The sequence below is a fragment of the Rhinoderma darwinii genome, chromosome 3 (assembly GCF_050947455.1).
Source record: "Rhinoderma darwinii isolate aRhiDar2 chromosome 3, aRhiDar2.hap1, whole genome shotgun sequence".
Taxonomy (NCBI): domain Eukaryota; kingdom Metazoa; phylum Chordata; class Amphibia; order Anura; family Rhinodermatidae; genus Rhinoderma; species Rhinoderma darwinii.
Genome location: NC_134689.1, coordinates 273,191,938 through 273,206,134, shown reverse-complemented (window position 1 = coordinate 273,206,134; position 14,197 = coordinate 273,191,938). Strand labels below are relative to the sequence as shown.

Below are 14,197 nucleotides of genomic sequence, written 5' to 3'. Positions count from 1 at the left end.
AAAAAAACAAACAAAAACAAGACATAGCTAGAGGGCCCTGTGTGCTAGAGTTTACGATTTAAGAGGAATGGGTCATGATACAGTAGATAAATGGAAGTGCTTATGTAGTAAATGCAATTACCAGGGTGTAATAAATCCTGCACAATAAGTCAAACACCAGATGTGATCTTTGCAGGTATAAAGTCCACTGTGAAAAGTAATATGAGATAAAGAAGGCCAGGAGGATGCAGTAGAGTAATAGTTGAGCTTCACATTGATTTTGTAACAAAAAAGGTGTGAAATTTAAAGAACTGCAATGTTAATGTTTAATGAAATTTGATAAGTACCACTAAAAAGACAAGCTTTCTAAATATTAAAAAAAAAAAAATAAAAAAAAAAATGTTTAAATGTGTGTGTTTGTTTGATGATCCAAGGAAGAGAATTCCAGAGCAGGGAGGACTTTGAAAAATGTAAGTGGCAGGGTTCAATAAGGTGTGCTTCTACCTGACCTATTTAGCTGGTAGGCAGAAGCAGTGCGATTCAGGGGCTGTCTCATGGCAAGGCAATTTAAACTCCAGGACTATAGTGACGTTTTTCCCTAAGAAATATTCTCATTTGCATTATATTTGATCAGATTGTTTAGTCATAGATGTACCAACATTGAGTTGACTGCACAGGCCAGATTGATAGAATTATTGGCTCATTAAGGCATCATTTACACGAGCGTAATATACGCGCTTGCTTTTCACGAGTGTCGTACGCACCTATATTACTCTATGGGGCAGTGCAGATAGTCCGTGAGTTTTGCGCAGCGTGAGTGCGCTGCGTAAAACTCACGACATGTTCTATATTTCAGCGTTTTTCGCGCATCACGCACCCATTGAAGTCAATGGGTGCGTGAAAACCACGCAGGTCGCACGGAAGCACTTCCATGCGAACTGCGTGGTTCGCGCAACAGCTGTTAAACTCTGAATGTAAACAGAAAAGCACCGCGTGCTTTTCTGTTTACAAACAACCAAATGGAGTGTCATACACGGATGACACACGCAGCTGTTAAGTGCATTTTGCGCACGCAAAACGCCGCGTTTTTTGCGTGCGCAAAACGCACACGCTCGTGTAAAATCAGGCCTAAAAGGGGTTTTCCCATCAGAGACATTTATGACATATTCAATAAAAATGGAGTTTTAAAGCAGCACAGGTCCCGATAGCTGGAGCAGTGTCCCATAGAACGGCAGTTACTGAAACAGCGTAGCTCGCATGCTACGTGTCTTCCGTAACGGACATTCACTACTGTGGGAGTTAAGGAAACAGTGTAGCTCAGCAAGCGACGCGGTTTCCGTAATTCATGGTCGGAAATCGCACTCCTCAGCCACAACACAGAGCAGTTGAACCGGGTTTAGGGGGCCCATTCTAGAGATAGGTGCGGGTCCCAGAGATAGGACCCGCATCTATCTGACATTTTACATATCCTGTGTTATGTCATAAATGTCTCTGATGGGAAAAACACCTTTAAGGCCACACCTGTCTCAGAGGTAATAAACCTTAAATGGTTAAAGGCTATGTACACTTTTGAAATCATTTTTTTTTATTACCAATGTCTGTCAGTGTGTTTTGTGCAACTTTCTAATGACTTGATTAAAAATGAATTTTTACTTTTTGAGATACTGTAACGTACTCGGAGACCTGAATTTGTCAGGTCAGCGGCACTGACGGGTTCAGCGTCAGTGGGTCCTGCGTGGTATTGAGACGCAGGATCCACCTGTTATCAATCACATCTAAGTTATGAACTTAAATGTGATCAGTAAAAGCTCGATGTTGCGTGCCAGAGACACACAGGACCCGCTGTCACTGAACCCATAAGTGCTGTTGACCAGACGGATTCAGGTCTCAGCGCACGATACAGCTGATCTGTATACAGAATACAAAGCAGCTGTTATCTCAAAAAGTAAATATAATTTTAATAAAAAGTAATTGGAAAGTTGCACAAAACACACTGATAGGCATTGTTAAAAAAAATAAAATAAGGAAGGAGATCGCATTTGTTTGCACTGTTGAAGTATAGAAAGCTTACATATTATAGTTTCCATTGGCTGCACACTAAAACACACCAGTCATTTATGATGATCTTTGCATGCAAATAAAAAAAATACTACACAAATGCCTATTCACATCTCTGGTTACTCAGTACTGGCAGGAGGAAAATAACAGCAAATAGAGAAACACACATTTCCAGTCCAGCCAGGTTCTTTACACAACCTATTCATTTTATTATAGCTCATTGGACATGAATGATGTCACTGAATCAAAGGGTTACACACTAAACCTGATTTACAGCATATGTGCACAGTCTAAGCTCTCCAAACCTACAAGGGTTTATGCTCCCATTTGCCAGACACAATTGGGCTTTAGATATATTTTTTCTCATTTCAAGACTCAATCTAAATTATTTTACGTTTCATTTAACATTACTTGTACTTCTTGTGGATTAACTCCATGGAGATATATATTTAAAATGATATTCTCATATCCCACATAAGACAAGAAATCATGTGGTGCTTTTATTACTGTAAAGATACTCATTACAATACTATGTTGTAAAACATTAAGAATCTGTTCAGACACAAACTCCACAATTCCACCTACACGAAACAAACCATAATATTGTAAAACCATATGCCATTCTTAAAAATACTTGCCGAAAAGGCATAGGAGCAATGGGCAGTGTGTAATGCTTAATTTCCCCTGTGGTGGTGCTGCACACTTAGGCTGGATTCACAAGAGCATGTTCGGTCTGTAAAGGACGGAACGTATTTGGGCCGTAAGTTCCGGACCGAACACACTGCAGGGAGACTGGCTCCTAGCATCATAGTTATGTACTACGCTACGAGTCCCTGCCTCTCCGTGGAACTACTGTCCCGTACTGAAAACATGATTACAGTACGGGACAGTTGTACCGCAGCGAGGCAGGGACTCCTAGCGTCGTACATAACTATGATGCTAGGAGCCCGGCTCCCTGCAGTGTGTTCGGTCCGGGACTTTCTGCCGAAATACGTTCCGTCCTTTACGAACCGAACATGCTCGTGTGAATCCAGCCTTACTGACGGGTTCAGATTGTTGGGAAACCCTTCTAGAAAAAGATAAGTGTTCACAGTGGCCAAACCTATAAATTAATAAAAGGTTTTAATCATATACAGCAAGAATTCTTGGAGCGTGCTACATCCGGGCTTGACAATTATAATCATTTTACATAAGGGTGCATGTTTATAATTGTCTCTCTAGAGTCTTTCAAAGGCAATGCATACTTTGCTTTTCTTTTCCATTTGGAAAATCAGTCTGTCTAAAAATGTCTGCAGAATAACGAAAAGTATTAATACGACCGTAAATGGTGATTGTTAAAGGCATTTTCCAGAATTAGAAAGTTGTTTTTTTTATTTGTGCAGAAATGTGCAGCTATATTCAAATTTGGCCACCTACCAATATACAAATGAAGAATTCACCCCCAGCCCAGTCCTTGTCAGTAATAATTTGCAGCTGTACTATTTACATGCATCACACTCACACACTCACACACACTAAAATTATAGAACCACACAATATGTGACTGAAATGGATGTATATTCTACATTGAGTAGAAAGATTCCAGAACAGTGTTTAGAGTCTTTTTGTATGCGTTATGAAATTGCGTGCTGTAAAAACACAACACAAAGCTGTACACTCCCTAATGCATAGAACATTAATACGCAACTACATTGCATACAGGGGTGTGGTGGATATTAACATTAAAGAGGATCTGTCACTAGTTTAGTAATGCCCTATCTCCTAGATAATCTAGTAGGCGCTGTCACACCGATAATGCTAGTGAAAATTGTGTCCCAAAACGTTTATTATTTTAGAAGTTATGAGCTTTTTTTCTAAATATGCAAATGAGCCTATAATTGACAAGTGGGAGCCAACACCAGTGATTCTCCAGAGGTGGAGCTACCTCACAGCCTCCGTCCTATCAGCATGAAGCTGCTTCACACACAATGTCAAAGACTGAGGCTGGAGGGAAGGGGGATCACTTCAAAACAGCCATGTCTCAGGTATGGCTGTCATATGAAAGATTGGAATCTCATCTTTCATATGACACCAGGATCGCAGTTCTAGCTGTGAAACAACCGGAGATATCGCCAGTTGCAAACACAGTTGGGCATGGAAGCTGAATACTATATGATCACGTTGTGTTGCTGGGCAGGGAAGGGGGAGAACTGTATGACGATTGGACGGCATTATACAGAAAACATTGCACCGCCCAGAGAGAAAAGAAAGAGTCCCCTCCTATTCGACAAGTATAGCAAAATTAGCATATTTAGAAAAATGCACATAACTTTGCAAATAATTAAAGTTTTTTTGTTTTGTTTTTTAAAACAAATTACACTGTAGTTATCAGCAGCAAAGCACCTATTAGATTAGTTAGGAGATGGGGAATAAACTAGTGACAGTTCCTTTTTAAATCTTAATTTTAGACTTGCTTGTAGGGTTCGATTTCCCTTTTAACACTTTAATTTCACATATGGTTTTAACAGATGCCATAGGTGACAACAATGGAGCACCCCAACATAGGAGTTTACAGAAGAGCTGACACAGATGATATGCCCACAAAACTACCGCAACCAGGATATTTCGGTTAAGATGTTCCCTGGTGCATAGCAAGAGTCAGAAAAAGAAGATTGTTCTGTTTTTAATTAGTTTGCTTTACAATGAAGCACTGGGGGGAGGGGGCATTCTGGCAGTAGACATTTTGTATTGCTGCTGGACATTTCCTTTAACTACTTAAAAAAAACTTGCTGATTATAAGTTAAAATAAAAACAACAAAAAGGTTATGCCGAGTGGGTTATTCATAAAACATCAAAGCAAATGCTTTATTTCTGTATCACCACTGTGAGGAAATTCTCAGTTTCCCTTTTAACTTTTTCTTAGAGCAGCACATTTTTATTTTTTTTTACTAAGGAGAATTCTTTAACCTGACACCACAAGGGACTGACAGATAGAAGGTGCACTTGTAGAGTTTTCAGAAAGATCTCAAAAAACCATTCTAAACATTAAGTGTAACAAAAAAAATAAAAAAAAAAGTCATTCAAAATAAATGGCTACTCCTTGTAAAAGTAGTAGGTAGTTAGACTCTTTAGTAATGTAACTGGATAGGTCTGCATACACTGCCAGACTTCCCCAACTTGTATGTAACATTTAACAGAGCAATGCTATCCTCACCTCTGCAGGAATTTCTTGAACACCCTCCTGTAGGCATATCCTGCTCGGCGCACGCGGATGTTTTCCTTCAGACCCAAATATTCGACTTGATGTTTCACCCTTTGGAAAAATCATAGACACAGATGAAGAATTGCTTGGAAAGGTCAAGTTTATATAAAACACACAGAATCTCTAGAATACATATAGACATGCTGAATTCTAACACAGCTATGTCAAACTCATATGACACAATGCCATGGTGAGTGGTAAACCTTATTTAGATACTCAGAGCCACATCAGATCTACAGAGGGACAATGCACTTTTATAGTTAGGCACAAGTTCTTGTCAGAACACTCATTTTTGTTAAATAACGCTATAGTTAAGAACATTATGATTCTCTATACTTTGCATCCAGCCTAATGTCATATTGTATTTAAAACAGAATAAAAGCTTGGCCTGATGAAGATGCCAGGTTGATATTTAAATGCTTTGCCAGACTTAAAGGGAACCTGTCACCAGCATTTTAGCTATAAAGCCAGCAATACCTGGTGAAAGTGGGTGAAAAATCATTGTCATCTAAGCTATAAATATGTTCTAAGTAAGCTCTGTAGCTTCAGTATTCCGTTTTTCAGTGGTCCCAAGCCATATGCAAATGAGCAGAAAAGAGTCAAATCTTCATCTGAAAAGAGTCAGATTTTCATTCCTCCAGCATCTGAGTGGACTCCACCTCCTTCTTTTTGATTGACAGCTCCTTAGCCAGTCAGGGCCAGACAGGTGGCAACGGTGGGCGGGGTTAAGAAGCTGCATCCCAGAGGGAAAAATAATTACCATAAAAGGCGGGAAGAGTTTAAACGACGATATTTACAGACAGAGGAGGACTTCAGGAAAGAAGAGAACAGGAACGAACTCTGGACAGCTGCGGCCATTGAGGGGTCAGGCGAGTTTAACAGGTAAGATGTTGATGACAGGATCCCTTTAAATAATCATTTAATCTTAATGATACGGTCATCCTTTTATGTCAGCAGCGCCATCGGTCACGCCATGTTTTGCTTACGGACTAATGCCACATTTGGCTGAAATATTGCACCATTAATGGGCATCTTTACAATGTAATATCTGTTTAAAGGCAACCTGTCAGGAGGATTTAAGCCACCAAACCGCCACCACTGTCCAATAGTGCGTGTAAAAAGCGGTCTACACATGTCTATTTATAATCAGTACCTGCATTCGTAAAAAGATGTACTTTGAATGCCATGCGTGCTGTATGCAAACCAGGTTCTTGGAGTCGGAGTTGCTCGGGTGAAAAGTCATGATGGCCATTCCCCAATAACGGCCATTCTGGTTTATTTGACATCCCGAACATCCGTTTTTTGACAGCCTGGTGGCTTCTGGTGCATGCGCAGATGAAGCCGGTACATAAGTGAAGCGCCGGAAAAAAATGGATGGGTAAATACAGCAAAGTGCAAGTACCTGAATAATAAATGCAGAAGGAAGTCCGCTGGACAAAGCAGGTGGCCGGACAAAGCAGGTGGCGAAACACGTGTTGGGAATCAGGCTCCTCCTCTTTTGGTCTGTATACTTTCCACCTTTTTGTGCTTGTCTAGTCTAATTGTTTTCCCTAGCTCGACACTTGTCAGTATAGAGCTGCTGCATTTATTGTTCAGGCACTTGCACTTTGCTGTATTTACGCATGCATTTTTTTTTCAATAGGAGGTTTTTAGCATTTATGTGTAAGTCTTTCCATCTTATATTCTGTTTCTTATCCTGTATCTAATAAAATATTATATTTTGCATTATACTGGTTATCCTGCCTGTATTTTGTGATAGGAGTATTTGATTTGCTATTCAGGTGGGATCAATTATTAGTGGTTTTTGAGTCCTCTTTTGGAGGAATTGCGAATATAGGGACATGTGTAGACCGCTATTTATACACACTATAAGTCAGTGCTGGCGGTTTGGGGGTCTAAATCCTCCTGACAGGTCGTCCCCTATAAATGAAACTCTACATACCTGCTCTCCTCCCAATCCCGGCTTTTCTTGGTTTCATTAGGTTTGATGCAGCGGATATAGTGTGGGGTACATTTCATCAAGGTGTTCACCAAGTCATTTGCTTGTTTCTTTATAAATAAATAGAAAATGGTAATGAATAATATACTATAGATACAAAAGATCCAGTTATACTACGTCAGAAACCTGGTTACATTTTTTTAGTGGCCCGGCATTAAGAATAATCATAGCAGCAAGAGAGAACAACCTAAAGAGTTAGTCAAAACTCATATTTTGTACCAGTTTCCTAGGATTTGTTCAGTCCTGCACGAAAATCAATATGTAATAGCTATTACATCACAACATACATATTTAATTAGTACTTTTATAAACTTACCTTGATTTTACTGCTTGCTGTAGTAGGACGACCTTTCTTCTCTGCTTGAAGATTTTCGGTAAATAAAGCTTTTATGAAAGGTCTAAAAAGGTTACAATAATAGGATTAAAAAATAATGTAATATAAAATATAGTAAAATCCATGTATTACTTAGGGCTCATTCAGACGAACGTGAATAACGTCCGTGTGCTGCGCAGGGAAATCACGCGCAGCACACGGCCCCATGGATTTCAATGGGACCGTTCACACATGCAGGAGTTTTCACGCAGCGTGTCCGTTGCGTCAAACTCACTGCATGTCCTATATTGGGGCGTTTTTTTACACACCTATCGCCCACTGAAGTCAATGTGTGCGTGAGAATCTGATACACATCCGTGTGCTGTGCGTGATTTACGCATCAATTCAATTGAAAATGAAAAGCTGCTTTGCTAGTGCGTGAATAACGCTTGCCCCTCGCAAAGAACATTGATGCATAACGGACCAATTTCATGCGCGTGAATCTGATACGCTCATGTGAATGTAGCCTTAAACCTGGGCTTCCTCCATGTTAGAACATTTACTTTTCGGGCAACAGTGACTAACAGCTGAAATATTACAAACCAGAGCTATACAAGCAGCCCAGAGGAAAGTTTGCGCTCGGATAAATCAATTCAATAGGATCCACCTCTGGATGAACAGGCGCTTTACTATATTACTTTAGGTGTATTCATGGATTGCATGCGAAATAACGCCATTCCTGAACAGCGGTTTCTATGGCCAATATATAGCGTATGCAGCACAACCACCCGCAAGCTTGTCGTCAGAAACAGAAATATGAAACACTATTAGTAGTGCAGTTTAAGTGATCCCAGATATTATTGGCTTAATATTTGGGAAAAAACTTATCAAAAAACTCAGTGTAAACAGAGTCTTGCAGCAGTACCGCAGAGGAGATCAGTAAATATATTTTCTTGGCACTACATACTTTATACCCTCCCCCCAAGCTGCATTCAAAATGCAAAGGGACTTAACCCTCAGTAAATCTAAACCATGGCAAATTTCAACTGTACATAGACATAAATAACAGATGGGCACTGTCATCAAAGATTAGCTTGTGGGAAACCCTGAGGTTCTCTACAGCTTTTAGCAAGTATTCCTTTCATTTCTGGCACTCCTTTGTCAAAACATTCAGTCATTTTTGTAAGGCTTTGTTGGGAAAAATAACCTCTCAGGCTATTTGCAGGCCACAATTGCTATATTTTTCTCTTGATTGTGGTTTTATGTACAATCCGGAAGGAAAGAACCGGTCATGCAATGGCTGCTCAAATGTCAGCAACGTACTTGGTGAAAAGTGAGAGCTCTTTGGTACAAGGGAATTAAAATGATGGTAAAGGAATCGACAATATTGGTTTGGCAAGAAAAGAAAGTTAAGGTGTATTTCAGTGAGCAAGGTGAGAAGATGGCTCTCTGTTTTCTGATATAATGCTTTGTATAGTGATGCAGGATATATCATAAAGGTGATTACATTCGTCAGCATTACATTACAAAAGTTACAGGTTTATTAAAGAGGCTCTGTCACCAGATTCTCAAATCCCTATCTTCTATTTAATGTGATCGGCGCTGCAATGTAGATAACAGCAAAATTTTTTTTTTTTTTTTAAACTTTCATTTTTGGCCAAGTTATGAGCTATTTTATATTTATGCAAATGAGCTTTGAAATGGACAACTGGGCGTTTTTTTTCCGTTATGTCCAACTGGGCGTGTTTATGTGTATGCTGCTGACCAATCAGTGACCAGTCAGCGTCATACACTCCTCAACATCTGCACGCTCCTCTCCTGAAATATTCTGTGCTGCTGTGAACTCTGCTCTTACCATTACGTAGCTCTCAGTCTGTTACCTCTCCTCCACTCCTGTCCTCAATAACATCTTCACATGATTGGCAAGTCACCACCCCGCACAAGATCCTACTGCACGGCTGACAGCCGTCAGCTGCTGTATAGCTAACAGCACTGTTGTGTAGGAAGCGCGCCCTACTGTGTCTCACTTAGCAGCTGGGTGTGTTCCCCTCATCTAGCTGCTACGTTCTATCCTGACCGCCGGTGAATTCTCCGTGCGGTCTTCGCAGTGCTGCTACCCCGTTTACCTACGGGAGCAGAACGTGCCTCCTGAAATACTCTGTGCTGCCTTAAACTCTGTGGACAGGTCAGGATCCATAACTTGGCCAAAAAGGAAAGTTTTTAAAAAAACCAAAAAAACGAGTGTTATTTACATTTCAGCGCCGATCACATGCAATAGGAGATAGGGGTTTGAGAATCTGGTGACAGAGCCTCTAAGTCTACCCTATAAACCTACAGTGTTGATCCAGAGGAAGGCAAAAACCCCTTGGCGGCGGGTGCCAATTGCCTCACATTAAGTGGAAAATTCCTTCAGGACTACAAGATAAATGCCTTAAAAAAAAATATATATATATCCCTTCCACCCATCATTCATGTAAACGAAGTGGTAAAACACTACGCATGTGAATTATAAAATAAGGCTTCGTTCACACATAGCGACATTGCAAAATTCCGCTGCAAATTTCCTGTACGAATTTGGCAGCGGAAAACCCGCAGCGGCATACAGTAGCTGTAAAATTCCTGCAGTGTAGATTTTTAAATCTGTGGCATGTCAATTTCTGCTGCGGAGTGGACGCAGATTTTACCCCATTATTTAATGGGGAAATCAAGATGCGCAAAAAATGACAAATTGTTGCAAATTTTTCTGTGGATCCGCAGCAATATCCACAAATCAAAGCAAAACACTGTTTTCAGGTTAAAAATAATATACTCACCTCCCTAAGCACTCCTGTAGCAATGCATCCCTGATTCCCCGGCTGCTCTCTATACAGCCGACCTCCTGTGAGGACGTGTGATAATCACATGTAACCTCTGCAGCCAATAACAGGCTGAAGCAGTAACAGCAGCAAAAATGGATAGGAATCTTGAGGCCCTAACTTGATAATAAGGCATTACACAATTTTAGGGACTCAAACACATTAAATCAAGCCTGTAGATTTATATAGAGTGTAAAAAGTTGCATCGTCCGCAAAAGTCGAAAGCGACACAGCAAGCGATCAATGAAACGGTAGTGCAAAGCTAAGGTGTGCAAACAATGGGTTAGTTCTCTTTATAAGGAGAGCCGTTATGATTAATGAAGATCTCTCCTCAGGATTGTGAGGACAATCGTGTACTTAAGATATAACCTGTGAAAGCAGTAAAAACAAATCCATTGGGTAAGAAATAGAATTGTGGACGAGATCTGATGCAGAATACTTACAATTGGCTACTTTGCATTAGCTCAATGAGGTCAGTAAAAAGTACATCCCGATTCCGCTCACAGAATCCATCCATGTCATAAGACACCTGCAAAATTAACAAAAAATAGGAATCCTTAACACTGTCCAGCTGCATTTCCTGACATTTTAATTATAGTAACGCTCATTTGATGACAAAACTGTGCCTATTACAAAGAAAGAGTTAATATCACAAACCATATTTTTCCTGGATTGACTGCAGTTTATTACCAATTATGGCTCATCTTGAAAAGTTGTTTTCTTTCTTCTGATTTTGTATGGCACAGGAGGATGCAGGTGGAAATTGTAGAAGCAACTCATTGTTACACAAGAATTCTAATAAAGGAACCTTCACTAATTTCCTAACATTGTGTCTTAGACAATCCCTTTAGTACCCTAGAAGGCCCCAGATAATGGAGTCAAATCTGGGGTGACAACATGGCACAGTTCACATAATGTGACCACAGAAGGCAATTTCCTATATTGTAACTCCAGTACTTTTCATTCTAAAGGCTATAGGTTAGGACTGCATGATATTTTAAAAAATATTTTTGCTGCATTCTCTTCTGACAATGACATCTAGGTTACCCTAAATAGAACATGTTCTTCACTGACAAAGCCTGCCATGCACCGTAGCATTATTAATTTAATAGGAAGAGTACCAGCACTATAAAACAAGCAGTGTTATGTAACTACAATGGACTGCTTCAAAAAAGTAAAATTAAAGAGAAGCCAACAACACGTCTAAACACGTACATTATATATATATATATACACACACATACATACACACACACACAGAGAGATAGGTCCAGAATTATTTGGACAGTGACACAAGTTTTGGCATTTTAGCCATTTACCAAAACATATTGAATATACAGTTATATAATCAATATGGGCTTAAAGTGCAGACTCTCGGCTTTAATTTGGAGGAGATTCACATCTTAATTTGAGGAAGGGTTTAGGAATTACAGCTCTTTAATGTGTAGCTGCCTCGATTTCAAGGGACCAAAAGGTAATTGGACAATTATCTCAAAACCTATTTAATTGGCTCCATTATCAATTAAACAGGTAAAAGGTCTGGAGTGGATTCCAGGTGCTGAATTTGAATTTGGGAACGGTTGCTGTGAACCCACAACATGAGGTCAAAGGAGCTCTCAATGAAGTGAAACAGACCATCGTTAGGCTGAAAAAATATTAATAAATCCATCAGAGAGATAGCACAAATGTTAGGAGTGGCCAAATCAACAGTTTGGCACATTCTTTAATAAAAAGAGCTCACTGGTGATCTCGTGTACTCCAATAGGCCTGGACGTCCACAGAAGACAACAGTGGTGGTTGATCGCAGAATCCTTTCCATGGTGAAGAAAAACCCCTTCACAACATCTACCCAAGTGAAGAACACTCTCCTGGAATTAGGTGTATCGGTATCTAAGTCTACCATAAAGAGAAGACTTCATGAGAGCAAATACAGAGGGTTCACCACAAGGTGCAAACCATTAATCAGCCTCAAAAATAGAAAGGCCAGATTAGACTTTGCCAAACAACATGTAAAGAAGCCAGCCCAGTTCTGGAACATCATTCATTGGACAGATGAAGATCAACCTGTACCAGAATGATGGGAGGAAGGATGCATGGAGAAGGCTTGGAACGGCTCATGATCCAAAGCACACCACATCCTCTGTAAAACATGGGGAGGGGCAGTGTGATGGCATGGGCATGCATGGCTGCCAAAGGCACTGGGTCACTAGTGTTTATTGATGATGTGACTGAAGACAGAAGCAGCCGGATAAATTCTGAAGTGTTCAGGGATATACTTTCTGCTCAGATTCAACCAAATGCAGCAAGGTTGATTGGACGTCGCTTCACAGTACAGATGGACAATGACCCAAAACATACTGCGAAAGCAACCTAGGAGGGTTTTTTTTAAGGCAAAGAAGTGGAATATTCTGCAATGGCCAAGTCAATCACCAGATCTCAACCTCAACCTGATCGAGCATGCATTTATCTTGCTTAACCCTTTCAGGACCAAGGGTCATCGATACCTCAATGACCAGCCCCATTTTTTTAAATCTGACATGTGTCAGTTTATGTGGTAATAACTCTGGAATGCTTTTGCCTATCCAAGCGATTCAGAGATTGTTTTCTCGTGACATATTGTAATTTATGTTAGTGGAAAAATTTGGTCAATAAATTCATAGCTTATTTGTGAAAAACACCAAAATGTAAATAAAATGTGCAAAAATTATATTTTTTCTAATTTTAAATGTAATCTACTTGTAAAACAGATCGTAAATACCACACAAAATTGTTGCTAATTAACATCCCCCATACGTCTACTTTATATTTGCATTGTTTTTTTAACATTATTTTATTTTTCTAGGACGTTACAAGGGTTAGAACTTTAGCAGCAATTGCTCAGATTTTCAAAATTTCAAAAGGCTATTTTGTCAAGGACCAGTTCAGTTTTGAAGTGGCTTTGAGGGCCTTATGTACCAGATAGACCCCATAAATCACCCCATTTTAAAAACTGCACCCCTCAAAGTATTCAAAACAGCATTCAGAAAGTTTATTAACCCTTTAGGTGCTTCACAGGAATTAAAGCAAAGTAGAGGTCAAATTTACAAATTTTATTTTTTTTGCCAAAATTCATTTGTAATAAAAAAAAATCTGTAGCACAGAAGGTTTCACCCAAGAAATGCAGCTGAATATTTATTGCCCAGATTCTGAAGTTTTTAGAAATATCCCACATGTGACTCTAGTTTACTAATGGACTGAAAGGCAGGCCTCACAAGCAAAGGAGCACCTAGAGGATTTTGGGGGTCTCTTTTTTTATTTAGAATATATTTTAGGCACCATGTCAGGTTTGAAGAGGTTTTTTTTAAACTCGTTTTATTAAGAACTGTTGCAGTAACAAGTATAAAATCAGTCACACACCTCTGATTGTAAAATACATCACAGTGGATCAAGGAAATTTACATACAGCAAGTCAAGTAACATACAGAACATTCCAGGAATATAATATGCCATAAACAATGGCGCTTAGACTGGTTTACTTTGACGTATGTATGGCTATTATAATAAAAGGACAAAAAACAAAAACAGAAATAAAACAAAACAAAACAGCCTAGGACCTGTGTCACCCACGAGCATCTAATAAATCAGGCACAGCAAGTTCAAAGGAGATACATAATAAAAACGCGGGTCACTTATGTTACTATCTCACAGTATCTGGTGAAACAGCAGAGGGGCTGACTGTCAAAGGGGAGTTGTTCCAAATATCCCAAACTTTA

The 14,197-nt window shown here is 39.6% G+C and overlaps 1 protein-coding gene across 1 annotated transcript in view; it reads right to left on the bottom strand.

The window, feature by feature from the left end:
* The window catches only part of MYO1E (myosin IE), a 179,560-nt gene that overhangs the window by 45,321 nt on the left and 120,042 nt on the right, over positions 1-14,197 (bottom strand). The window contains exons 15-18 of the mRNA XM_075857925.1: positions 10,889-10,974; positions 7,594-7,675; positions 7,221-7,327; positions 5,231-5,329 (exon numbers count right to left, since the gene is read on the bottom strand). Coding sequence (XP_075714040.1) covers positions 5,231-5,329; positions 7,221-7,327; positions 7,594-7,675; positions 10,889-10,974 — 374 coding nt within the window. The remainder of the gene's footprint in view (positions 1-5,230; positions 5,330-7,220; positions 7,328-7,593; positions 7,676-10,888; positions 10,975-14,197) is intronic.